The sequence below is a fragment of the Danio rerio genome, chromosome 11, assembly GCF_052040795.2.
Source record: "Danio rerio strain M-AB ecotype USA chromosome 11, GRCz13ab, whole genome shotgun sequence".
Classification (NCBI taxonomy): domain Eukaryota; kingdom Metazoa; phylum Chordata; class Actinopteri; order Cypriniformes; family Danionidae; genus Danio; species Danio rerio.
Genome location: NC_141031.1, coordinates 37,341,929 through 37,356,251, shown reverse-complemented (window position 1 = coordinate 37,356,251; position 14,323 = coordinate 37,341,929). Strand labels below are relative to the sequence as shown.

The 14,323-nt window shown below is 34.8% G+C and overlaps 1 protein-coding gene across 8 annotated transcripts in view; it reads left to right on the top strand.

The window, feature by feature from the left end:
* The window catches only part of xxylt1 (xyloside xylosyltransferase 1), a 91,569-nt gene that overhangs the window by 5,169 nt on the left and 72,077 nt on the right, over positions 1-14,323 (top strand). For all 8 annotated transcript variants that reach the window (XR_015502796.1, XR_015502794.1, XR_015502795.1 and 5 more), the window contains exon 3: positions 10,492-10,639. Coding sequence is in view for 2 of the 8 variants with exons in the window: in XM_087274026.1 (XP_087130152.1) it covers positions 10,492-10,639 (148 nt within the window). In the remaining 6 variants the exon portion in view is untranslated. The remainder of the gene's footprint in view (positions 1-10,491; positions 10,640-14,323) is intronic.

Here is a 14,323-nt window from a genome sequence, read left to right as displayed (position 1 = left end):
GTGAATTTAGCTAGCTTCAAATGGTAAAAATGTAATAATAACAATTTTTTACAATCGCACTCTATAAAAACAGTCTGCAGAAACGCTTCGATTGACATTCTCCTTTGCACATGTCATCAGAGGGGGATAAACCCCTCCCATTAGTGATGATCTCTCCCTCATTAGCATAGGACCTAAGTCATGTTTTTGAATCTGCCATCATGCTGACACATAGGCATTTGTAGCTTCACCCTCTTTTGAAAAGAGCACAATCTTATTTAAATTTAAAGCTACAGTCACCAAAATAGCACAATTTGGATCAAAGCCCAAAGAGGGCAGTTTTAAAGAGTTATGAAACATTATTTGTGCAGTATTTTGAGCTGAAACTTCACATACTAGAGACATCAGAGACTTACTTTACATCTTGTAAAGGTTCCCTTTAAAGGGTATTTTTTCCCCCAAACCCTCATCATTTACTCTCCCTCATGTGGTTTTAAAACTTTATGCAGTAGAATTGACATGGACGGAGGGGATGTGTCCCCACCAATATCCACCAATTACTGAAATGTCCCTACCAATAATTTAATCGACTTCAAAATAAAATAATGCTCCGTTAACCCTTAGTAAACTACACATGCACAAAATCAAGTTCACTATGAGTTTACCGTAATACTATTAACCAAGACTGTGCAATTAATCAAAATTCGGTTTCGATTTTGGCCTCTATAATTATGAAAAACAGTAATCAGCATAAAACTTCAATTGCGTCACACACCTCTAAATTTCTCTACACTCAGACCTCCTCAAAGCGCGACTGCAGTAAAATCTTGTAAATTGACTTTTGCAACATGGGACGTGATTGTTATTTGTAATATTAAGTGTTTATTTTATATTATTAAGTACTTTTTTTGTGTTTTTAAAAGCATGAAACAGAATTTGTGGTGTTCAATGCTTGCGCTCTATAGGGTTGTATGTCCCCACCAATGTCAAGAGCTAATCTATGCCCTTGCCTTAATGAGTTTCTTTCTGTTGAACAACACAAAAGCAAATATTCTAAAAATATTGATGTTTTTAAATTGAGTGATATACTTTTTAATGTCAAATCACAAAATACAATAAAAATCGAATTATTTGCTGTTGAATTTCGCTGTTTAAGAGCTTCTTTTTCACACAAAACTCAAGATTATTTATCGGTTGTTCTTGGCTAAATTTCAGACCCTTCTATCTTCTTTCAGATCTTTCTTCAATTTCATTCATTTTGATGTATTCAGTGAGTCGAGCACATTAGATCTGGTTTTAGGAACTGAAGCATTGTGTCGGTCACATGGTGGCAGTGTTACTCCATCATCGTGTGCTTTGTGTTTCCTCTCTGAGCTTCAGGATCTTTGTCCTGATCTTGCTTAAGAGGATTTGTCTGTAGCAACATAAGTAAACTTGGCCTAGTTCGGAAAGAAAGGTGTTGAAATTATCACTAGCCGTTTGAGGTTATTCTCTACCCAAAATGAGTGATCATGAAAGTAGCGCTACTCAACTGAATTATATATCACGTATGTAAAATCAGATGCTGAATTAAGCCTAATACTTTCACAACAGACCGTTAGCCTGGATCAATGTACATACAGTCAAGCCTGAATGAGCTATGAAAAATTTCATGCTTGACTGTGTATATATGTTTGATTAGGAGTTCGCATTGCTAAGAACTTAATTTAAACAACTTCTTTTTTGAGTAATTAGATTTTTTTTACCTTTCAGATTCCAGATTATTGTATCTCAGCTAAATACCGTCCAATCCTAAAATACCATGCACAACATAAAAGCTTATTCATTCAGCTTTCAGTTGATGTACACATGCATACTTGCATACACCCATATTTGTGTGTGTGTGTGTGTGTGTGTGTGTGTGTGTGTGTGTGTGTGTGTGTGTGTGTGTGTGTGTGTGTGTGTGTGTGTGTGTGTGTGTGTGTGTGTGTGTGTGTGTGTGTGTGTGTGTGTATGTGTGTATGTGTGTAATATATATAGTCCAGGCTAATGGTGTGTTGTGGATGTCTGGATAGAGTTCAGTTTATCTCAGTTTATCAGGGATGCTGGGAGACTGGTGCAGATTACCTTCCTTTAATCCTCTCTCTGTTCAGCACGCACACACATATACACAAACTCATACACACAATAAGATAATGAGTATTTGGCTTAATGCAGCATCTGATAATCATCAGCATTACCCACCTCAACATGTGCCGTGGCATTTTGGTTAAAGCTGTTACACACACATACATACACACAAATGTATTTCAGTGGATAATATATAAAATGTTTTGATGATTATTATTATTATAATTATATGTTATTTTTAACTTATAGATCAAATTTTCAATGCAAGCTTAACTAGCTATTGCAGCAATAATATTAAGACTAAGAATATTTAAATGTTAAATGTTGTAGATTTTTGTAATACACTGTTAATATAATATAATATAATATAATATAATATAATATAATATAATATAATATAATACAATATAATATAATATAATATAATATAATATTTTCTTGGTTTTATTTTTTATAATTGTGATGATTATTATTTGGATTAGTAGTACTTGTATCCATCTTAATAACATTTAAATTAGGTAACCACTTAAAGAAATATTTTAAACCAACTATTGTAGCAGCAGTGATGGTTTTAATAAATACATAAAATAATAATATTAATAATCTGTCTGTCCGAGTGCTTGTGTTGGCGTGTGGTTTTTGGATCAGTCTGTGTTTGGTTGCAGGCTACAGTGCGAGCGTTTCTCTCTGTCACTCAGAACTAAACTCAGACACGCACAATGTGGAAAGTTTCCTGATCACTGTGAGCTTTTAGACTCCCACACAGTCAGTCTCATGACATGAGCTTAATGTGGTTTCATCAGCATCAGCTGCTGGAGAAAGAGAGGTCAGTACGGGTTACTCTCAGCTCTTTGAGGAACTGAATGAAGCGTATGAAAACACGAGGATCTGAACAATCATACAGTGCTCCTTCAGCTTTGTATTGCTCTTAATTTTTTTCTGAAATCATGGAATTGTTTACATGGGCTTTTCTAATATTCTGGAAATTAATGGTGGAAATGAAAAATTTCATTTTAGAAGCTATGAAGACATGTTCCTTCAACTTTGAATTGCTGTTTATTTTATATATTGTTTTGTTTAATTTTGTATTTCACATTGTTCTTTTGTCATTTTCTAAAAATGTTTGCTCTGTAATGATAATATTTTTATTTAATTTAGGTTAGAAAATAAAGCACTTATTAATGGCTCATCCAGAGGACCAAATATAATTATAAATATAACAAATAACTGTGCTGACCACAGAGCCACCTTGCTGCCCTTTTCCATAACGTACAGTGCATCCGGAAAGTATTCATAGCACTTTTTCCACATTTTTTTTTTATTTTGCAGCCTTATTTCAAAATGAATTAACTTAATGTATTTCCTCAAAATTCAACACACAATACCCCATAATGACAATGTGAAAAAAGAGTTTTTGAAATTGTCGCAAATTTATTAAAACTATAAAAGCTGACTAATCACATGTATAGAAGTATTCACAGCCTTTGCCGTGACGCTCTAAATTGAGCTCAGGTACATTCAGTTTCCACTGATCATTCTTGAAATGTTTCAGCAGCTTTATTGGAGTTCACTTGTGGTAAATACAGTTCATTGGACATGATTTGAGGCAAACACCTGACTATATGAGGTCCCAGGGTTGATAGTGCATGTCAAAGCACAAACCAAGCATGAAGACAAAGGAATTGTCTTTAGACCTCCGAGACAGGATTGTCTTGAGGCACAAGGCTGGGGAAGGTAACAGAAATATTTCTGCTGCTCTGAAAACTCCAATGAGCACAGTGGCCTCCATCATCTGTAAGTGGAAGATGTTTGGAACCACCAGGACTCTTCCTAGAGCTGGCCGGCCATCTAAGCTGAGTGATCAAGGGAGAAGGGCCTTAGTCAGAGAGGTGATCAATAACCTGATGGTCACTCTGTCTGAGCTCTAGCATTCTTCTGTGGAGAGAGGAGAACTTTACAGAAGGACAACCATCTGTGCAGCAATCCACCAATCAGGCCTGTATGGTAGAGTGGCTAGACAGAAGCCAACCCCCATCTGGAATTTGCCAAAAGGCATCTGAAGGACTCTCAGACCATAAGAAACTAAACTCTCTGGTCTGATGAGACTCAATTTGAACTCTTTGGAGTGAATTCCCGGCGTTACATTTGGAGAAAACCAGACACCGCTCATCACCAGGCTAATACTATCCCTACAGTGAAGCATGGTGGTGGCAGCATCATGCTGTGGGGATGTTTCTCAGCAGCAGGAACTGAAAGACTAGTCAGGATAAAGGGAAAGATGAATGCAGCAATGTACAGACACATCCTGAATAAAAACCTGCTTCAGAGTGCTCTTGACCTCAGACTGGGGCAACGGTTCTTCAGCAGGATAATGACCCAAAGCACTCTGTCAAAATATCAATGGAGTGGCTTTACAACAACTCGGTGAATGTCCTTGAGTGGCCCAGCCAGACCCCAGACCTAAATCCTAATGAACATCTCTGGAGAGATGTGAAAATGGCTGTACACTGTCGCTTCCCATCCAACCTGAAAGAGCTTGAGAGGTACTGCAAAGAGGAATGGGCAATAATTCCCAAAGACAGGTGTGCCAAGCTTGTGGCATCATATTCAAAAAGACTTGATGCTGTTATTGCTGCCAAAGGTACATTAAAATATTGAGCAAAGGCTGTGAATACTTAAGAGTACATGTGATCTTTTAATATTAAACTTGCAGTCAATTTTACAGTAGTTTATTTGGTCTCTATATGAATAAATGCAGTTTAAGAATGAAGTTTCACCAGTTCTGCTTTTCATTCGTTTATTTTCCTTTGGCTTAGTCTCTTTATTCATCAGGGGTCACCAAAGCAAAATAAACTATTCCAGCATATTTTTTTTACACAGCATATTTCTTTCCAGCGGCAATCCAGTACTGGGAAACACCCATACACTCTCACATTCACACTTATACACTATGGCCAATTAAGTTTATTCAATTCACCTACAGTATAGGTTACACCTACATGTAACTCGAGCACCTGGAGGAAACCCATGCCAACACAAGGAGAAGATACAAACTCCACACGGAAATGCCAACTGACCCAGCTGGGACTCAAACCAGCAACCATGTCACCCAAATTCTGCATTTATTAGATTAAAAATAGTATACGTTAACTTTATACTCCGAAATTCTTCATTTTCTCTGCTGCATTATCTACTAAAAATACGCCGTTTGTTACTATTATTATACCACAGCTATTTTTTTACATGCCTAGTCCAGTCATATTCCCATTGTTATTGAGATTTCCTCGTTTAGATCGCGAGTAACACTTTTGCAAGCATTCAGATTCATATAATAAAGTCAATTCTCACTTCATTAGAGCCTTTCACACTTCCAGAACTCATTGGAAAGGCAAGAGCACATAAAATGACCAGCAGTCCCCATGGACAATAATACTGTCAGAAGCCTTTAATTTAATAATGCCACAGTCATTATTCCACAGCACTCTATGTAGAGATTACACTGAAAAGCCCTGTGAACTCCCGGAAGAGATGGCTGATGTCTATATGAAAATGAAGCCAGTGCTTTCTGGTGTAGTTTCTGTTCCTAATTATTAGTTCCTATGAATGGAAAATGATGGTGTTATCAAAACCCCAATGAGTGTTTTGTTCTCTTTGAAGTACTTGTGAGCAAAGTGAGAGTTTTGTTTCTCTGTGTTTTCTGATTGCCTCTGCATTATTCACTAGCGGCTTTAAAGCACTTTGCTTATAAAAAATTCAGGGCGATATCACAAATAAACTGTGATGAAATATTAAACGGGCTGCTACCAATTTGGTATTTTTGGAGCAGATTTTTAGCTGTAGTTTTGATGAAATATGTTCCTGCAGCGAGAATACAATGGTATTTTTATAATTTACATTTTTGCATTCTGCAAATGCCTTTTAAAAGGCAGCTTGCATTGTGTTTTGAGGTAAACTATACTTTGAAAGATTTAAAAATATATATATTTTGACAGAAGTTTCTGCATTCACAGAGGCTACATTAATTTAATCATAAAAATAAAGTAAACTTGTAATATTAGGAGATATTAAAATATTGGATTTTTATTTAATTATATTTCAAAATTCAAATTAATGGATGTGATGACGACTGAATATGCTTTATAATTCATAATAACTTTATAATTACTTAAAAGTTCACTTCATGAATCATTTTCAAGTCAATTTCTGATGAAGGTAAATGTTAGTGATCCTTTTGATACATTTAAAGGTATAGTTCACCCAAAACATACAAATCCTGCCTTCACTTTATCTATACTTTTTCAAAGCCTTTCTAACCTCCTAAACCCCCCCGCACCAAAAGAAGATAATTTGAAAGATTGCTAAGACCCATTGACTGTGCGTGCGTGCGAGTGTGAGTGAGTGTGAGTGTGTCCGAATTATTAGCCCCCCTTAGATTTTTTTTATTTTTTAAATTATTTGCTAAATGATGTTCATCAGAGCAAGGACATTTTTACAGTAGGTCTGATAATATTTTTTCTTCTGGAGAAAGTTTTTTTAAACACCATTTTAAGGACAAAATTATTAGCCCCTTTAGGCTATATATTTTTTGATAGTCTACAAAACAATACATCGTTATACAATAACTTGCCTAATTACCCTAACCTGCCTAGTTAACCTAATTAACCTAGTTCAGCCTTTAAATGTCAATTTAGGCTGTATTTTCTATAATATTTTTTCTTCTGGAAAAAAGTCTTATTTGATTAAATTCAGCTAGAACAAAAGCAGCTTTTAAATTTTTAAAACTATTTTAAGGTCAATATTATTAGCCGCCTTAAGCAATTTATTTTTTCGATTGTCTACAGAACAAACTATCGTTATGCAATGTATTGCCTAATCACCATAACTTGCCTGATTACCCTAGTTAAGTCTTTAAATGGCACTTTAAGCTAAATATCTTGAAAAGATAAAATAAATCAGTTGTTAGAGATGAGTTATTAATATATTATGTTTAGAACAGTTGAAAAAAAATCTGCTCTCCGTTAAACAGAAATAATTCAGGAGGGCTAATAATTCTGTCTTTAACTGTATATTTATTGGCCTGTACATTGACGATTGCCACTTGATTTAAAGCTCAAAGCTCATTAGCAGGGCCATTTCATTGCAGACTAGTGCAATAAAAAAACAACTGTGCCATGACTGATGGTGCCCATTGTAAATAGAGATTTATTGTTTTGATTCAAGAGCGTCATTGCATTCATGCCATTTAATCATGCTCACTCTGAAAGAGCCTTTAGATGTAGAATTTGATTTCTCCCATCCTGTGTAGGGATTGAAGAGCATTGAAATGAGAAACAACACAAGTCTCTGTGAAGAAACATGCTTCAGCTTTCAACTGCATGACACATTTGACAAGATTTTGTACTGTAATTCACACAAAATTTACTTCATGATCTACATCTAGTTTTGGAAAGAGTACTAAAAATGATACCCAAGTAAAAGTGTCAGGGTGTTTTCACACCTGGTTTATTTAGTTCGGTTGAATCACACTAGAGTTCATTCTTTCTCTTGGTGCGGTTGTTTTGGGCAGGTCGGAATGTAGCAATTGCACTCGAGTGCGCACCAAAAGCGGACCAAAAAGCATACCGAGACCTCCTTGAAGAGGTGGTCTCGATACTCTTTCAAATGCACCCTGGAGCCGTTCGTTTATGGTGAGAACATGATCCAAACTTAAACAGACCCAACCGCAAAAAATACTGCGCCTTTTTGGACTAATCCAGCTGCTGTAGTCTGATGTGCTGTCCCATCTCATAGGGTGTGGAGGAAAAATATTTGTTGACAGCGCTGTACCAACAGAGAGAGAGAGAGAGAGAGAGAGAGAGGGGGGCGACATTACTTGATGGATCATTGGTAATATTTCCGGAAGATGACCATGTTGCTGTTTAGCTAAATTAGGCTTGCGATGCACCTTTGCCATTTGCAATGTGTTTTAAAACATTGTTTTCCAGCCGCAGCTGCGCTTCATTCTCAATGTATAGTTTGTGTAAAATGACGTATACAAACTATATAGTATTATGATCAGGGATACAATCAGCCAGCGCAGTCGTCTCTCTATAAAAGTTGAGCACAAGTGCATTAAATGAGAAGCGTCTGGAAGGGTGCGGGGCATGTCAGATACTACACCCTGTATCACAGCCATATCCCCCTGAAGCCCTAGGCCGGTTACTCACTAAGGCCCCGTTTACACTTTTTTTCCGCGTTTTCGTTTTTAAACGCATAAGTTTTGCTACGGTTACGCCATCCGTCCACACTACGCTGAGTTTTCGAGTGCCGAAAACGGAGCGTTTCGGAAACACTGGAGAGGCCGTTTTCATTCTAAAACGCTGCTGCTCCGTCTCAGTGTGGATGGTGGAAAACGGAGACATCTGAAAACGGAGGCGGGGCTGCAGACCTTCGCCTATTTGATTGGGGCTTTTCCTCAATATTAAATAGCCTATACACAGTTCAGTCACGCATCCTCTCCCAGTAAGTTCAGACTTCGCAAGTTTGATATGGAAAACAGAATCTCGAAGACATGTCCGGTAAATCTTCAAAGGGAGCAGTGTACTTTATAACCTTATTCATATCATCCTTACTACGTTGTTTCACTTTCTCAACAATAAAATGAAAACATGATTTAAGGACTTGCCTATTTTCATTTTGATATTAACAACTTAACAGACAGCAGAAATGCTGAGGTGTCGTGCTGCATCTTCACTGTATGCATATTTATAATAAAACAGAGCCTATATAACATCACTGCCTCCTTTCATTTTCACTGACAATACAAAACGTATCCTCTGCTTTGCTGAATGTCAGTTTTATTAAACAATAATAGCCATTATGAAAGTAGAACGCACAATAAGTTTATACGATATAGGAAATAAAGGCAAGCGATCAGTCAATATACAGAATGTATGTGGGTACATTTACTATTAACTCGTCTTTGCGCTCAGCCAAAACACGTTACCTGAGAACAAGTAATAGATTATTGGGTAAATGGGCTGCAGCGCTTGCCCGAGAGTGTGTGTGTGGTCACGTGATGTGCGTTTTCAGCGTTTTGGTGTGGACGGAGAGCAGTTCAGAAACGCTGGGTAAAACGCTAGTGTGGATGCAGATCGCTTTCATTCTAAAACGCCATTTTAAAACTAAAACGCACTAGTGTAAACGGGGCCTAAGCTAAGCAGGGCTGAGCCTGGTCACTACCTGAATGCGAGACCACATGGGAAAAACTAGGTTGCTGTTGGAAGTGATGTTAGAGAGGCCAGCAGGGGGTACTCAACTTGTGGTCTGTGTTAATCCTAATGCCTCGGTAAACGTGAAAGGGACACTATACTGTCAGTGGGTGCCTTCTTCCGGATGAGACGTTAAACCGAGGTCCTAACTCTCTGTGGTCATTAAAAATCCCATGGCACTTCTCGTGAAGAGCAGGGGTGTAACCCCGGTGTCCTAGCCAAAGTCCCTTAATTGGCCCGTATGATGGCCTCCCAATCAGCTCCATCCACCCAATTGGCTCTATCACTGTCTCTTCACTCCACCAATAGCTGGTGTGTGGTGAACGCGCTGGCGCCGTTGTCCTATGGCTGCCGTCGCATCATCCAGGTGGATGCTGCACACTGGTGGTGGTGTGGAGAGACCCCTCTCAAGACTGTGAGGTGCTTTGGTTGTATGGCTATACACAATAAAATAAGCTATATAAATACACATTATATTACATTACATTACTAGAGAGCGTTTGATTGGTCAAGATTTGAAGAGAAACTGAAGTATGAAGTGACCTGAAAGAAATCGTTGATCCATTTCGGCAAGTTTTACATGTTTATATCAGTTTTATTTCTTCTAAATGTGTATTTTGTCACTGTTTTGGAGCACAATAGGTTACATATCCTTAAATCTAACATACTAACATGTAACAAACCTTATTTTAAATTCACAGGACATTTAAATCTGATCTTGTGCTGAATTGGTGCCATCAGACTAATGCTGATCCTATGGCAGAAACTTATATTACTTTCTGGAAACAAAACCTTAATGTGAAATCAGTGTTGACTGAACGGCAGCCTCCTCAATCCTCTTTGTGCACCCTAGCGAGAGATGCACATTATCTGATTGCATGTGTTGAGTCCTTGCCAAACGCCTAGCATTGCAGAGGAGGATTAGTGGGTGATTGCTGTGGACAAGCGGAGGTATTGTGTGTTTTTCAGTGGAAGGAAAAGTAAAAGACGACTGTCAGGGTTCAGTGAGTTAAACCGTGAGCACCTGAGAATGAAACCTCAGTGCCAGAACCCTCAGTGAAGAGTAGAAAAACATCTCAATTCTCTTTACTATGTCAGTAGGGTCACATAAACATCCTTAAGTAACACTGATGTTGTCTGTTGTTTGTTACAGGTCGTGTTTCACAATGTTGATACTCTTACGGAGAAATTGTTCCCGATCGTAGAGGCCATGCAGAAGCACTTTAGTGCTGGTTCGGGTGCATATTATAGCGATGCCATCTTTTTCCTGTCGGTGGCCATGCATCGCATCATGCCTGCAGGTATGATGAGCGCTTCACTTTTTATTTTTTCACTTTTTATAATTTTTTTACAAAAAATAATGAGTAATGTTATTCTTGTCTTTTTGACTTGTTTTATAGCTTTTGAACATGTACAATATAGAAAAACAACAAAATATTATGATTATGATGATGTTGAGGAGGATGAGGATGATTATTATTATTATTAATTCAGCATTATATATATATATATATTTATATATATATATATATATATATATATATATATATATGTATGTTTGTGTGTGTGTGTGTGTGTGCGTGCGTGCATGCTTGCGTGTGTGTATATATAGTTTATTTTATACATATATATTTATTAGTTTATATTGTTGTTATTATTATTATTAGTTCAGCATTATTGTTATATATGGTTTATTTTATACATTTTTATTTATCAGTTTATAGTATTGATTATTATTATTATTATTATTATTATTATTATACGTTTATACTATTATTGTTATTATTAGTAATAGTAGTAGTAGTAATAGTAGTCGTTGTAATTCAGGATTATTATGTATTATTTATTTTATATATTATATTAGTATTTATTATGTATTATTGTTAATATTATTATTATTATTAGTAGTAGTAATAATAATTCGGAATTATTGTTATATATTAATTATTTAATACATTATATTAATATTTTATATTATTATTAATAACAGTAATAATAATTCATTATTCTTATTATATAATATTTATTTTATACATTTGTTATTAGTTTATATTATTATCAATTCAGCATTATTTAATATATTATTTATTTTATCTATTAGTTATTAGTTTATATTATTATTATTAATAATAATAATTTAATATTATTATTATTATTATTATTATTATTATTATTATTATTATTATATACTATTTATTTTTTACATATATATTAGTTTATGTTATTGATTATTATTATTATTATTATTATTATCATTATTATTATTTCAACATTATAATTATATATTATTTATTTTATTTTTTGGTATTAGTTTATATTATTATTATTATTATTATTATTATTATTATTATTATTATTATTATTATTATTATTATTAATTCAGGATTATTGTTATTATATTTTTATTTTATACATTTATATTAGTTTATATTATTGATTATTATTATTATTATTATTATTATTATTATTATTATTATTAATGATAATAATTTAGCATTATTATTATATATTATTTATTTGATACATTTATAATATTATTTTATATTAATAACTGTTATATAATTAATATTATTAAGCAGCTTTTATTGTGTATTTTAGGGTTTTAGATATTTTGTTTTAAAGTATTTTAAGTTTTATATTGTCCAAAGTTTTGAACCTGTTAAAAAGATCAAATGTTATTACTTTTGGTGATGATGATGATGATGATGGTGAGGATAATTATTTATAATAACAATAATATTAATCATCATTCTTGTCATCACATACATGATATTCTGTTTGGTTTATTGTTTTGATAGATTATTTAATAGTAACTTCTTTTTAGCTTTAATAATTTTTAAAAGAAAAAATACCCATAATAAAATATGTTTTGCTACTCTTACATTGACTCGTACATTACACTCTTACTCTTACTTTCCAATTAAAATTCCCTAATCTGAGATAAAAGAGGAAACAAAATATGTTTCCATGAAAACAACAGAACAACATATCACTTTGCATATCCTTGCATATCCATCTTTCCAAAAAACTTCTAATATTGGGACATCCCCAAAATATTTGAAAATGGTTATAGTTTCTATTGTATCATAATTAATGACAACAATAATAATTATTGTTGTTATATCTAATAGTTTTTTTAATTATATATATATATATATATATATATATATATATATATATATATATATATATATATATATATATATATACACTCTTTTTAGTGCACATTTTTTTTCTATTTGTGTATCCTAAACTAAGAATTCATACAAAAATCTGTATAATAAATCATAAATTCACATTAGATATTAGAAAAGGAATAAACACTACCTGACAAAAGTCTTGTTGCCGATCGCAGTTGTAAGAGCAACAAATAATTACTAACAGATCATTTGGAAAAGTAGCAGAAGGTCGATTTTTTTATTTATTTTTTTTCTTCTGTTGAATCATCTGTTGAACTGCATCCCAATCATCAAATCCTGAAGAAGAGCTATTGGAACCCACAAGGACCCAAAATTTTTAGAGAAATCAGTCAAGTTTGGTGATGGAAACATGATGGTTTGGGGTTACACTCAGCATAGGGATGTGCGAGAGATCTGCAGAGTGGATGGCAACATCAACAGCCTGAGATATCAAGACGTTTGTTCCGCCCATTACATTACAAACCACAGGATAGCGCTACTTCTCTTACTTCAGCCTCCATGTCAAAGTTCCTGAAAGCAAAGAAGGTCAAGGTGCTCCAGCATTGGCCAGCCCAGTCACCAGATATAAATATTATTGAGCATGTCTGGAGTAAGATGGAGGAGGCATTGAAGAAGCATCCAAAGAATCTTGATGAACTCTGAGAGTCCTGCAAGTACTCTTTCTTTGCCATTCCAGATGACTTTATTAATAAGTTATTTGAATCATTGCAGAGATGTATGGATGCAGTCTTCTAAGCTCATGGGAGTCATACACAATATTAATTCTTTATCCACTGCACCATGACTGTATTTTATACTCTACATTATTTCTGTTAAGTGACAAGACTTTTGTCTAAGTAAAGTCAGACCTCACTGTCCTAATTAAAAAATTAAAAATCAAGGCATCATCATATTTTATTTTGGTAATATAAGCGTAATCTAGAGGCCTTTGCCTTTCATATAAGCCACTTCTGATACCAAATGATCAACTAGAAGTCAAGTTTTTATGTGTTGTTCCTAAAACTTGAATGGGCAACAAATCTTTTGTCAGCTAGTGTATTATATTCTTGTGCAATTTTAAAAATAGTTCAAACAGTTCAACAGAAAGTACAGCAGTTTTAACATTATGAATTTATTGTTACATGTTACACTCTTACAGGTCTGTTTTCTTGAAGTCCAGATCAAATGAGCAGTAACCCACTTATTTCATAACCACGCGGTGACTCGACTTTTCCATTTTATTATTATTATTTTTTTTTTTTTAACGAGCGGCAGCTGCAGAACATTCGCTGTTCATGTAAACTTCCTCTCCACACTTCCTGCAGTACATTCTAACCGCGTTTTCCAAAGGTCAGTACATTCGGCCATCCTGAAAGCTACCCTCAATCAGTCGGGCCGTGAATGGATGTGAACACGAGGCTGTGTTGATGGTGTCAGATGAGCCCAAGCGATCGCAGGTGCTGAACTGGCACATGGCACAGCGCTGGGCGTCCAGAAGAGAGGTCGATCGTCCTCTCTGACACTCACCCACATACAAACAAATAGACATGCAGCTTTACTGCAGCACTAAATGCAAATCCCTGGACTCGGCTTGACAAATCAATGATACCGTAAGAGGGGAAAGACCTATGAGTGTCTGCTAAAGCTTTTAGGCTTATGGCTGTGACACAGAATACTGACATTGCTTTGCTTTTTTTTTGGGAGCGTCAAAGTGTGTAATATATTAGGAAAACTTGATTGAAATTTTGGTTTATTTCTTGGAATGTAGTCGATATAGAGTAGTCTATAGAAAATGTCAATTTTTAT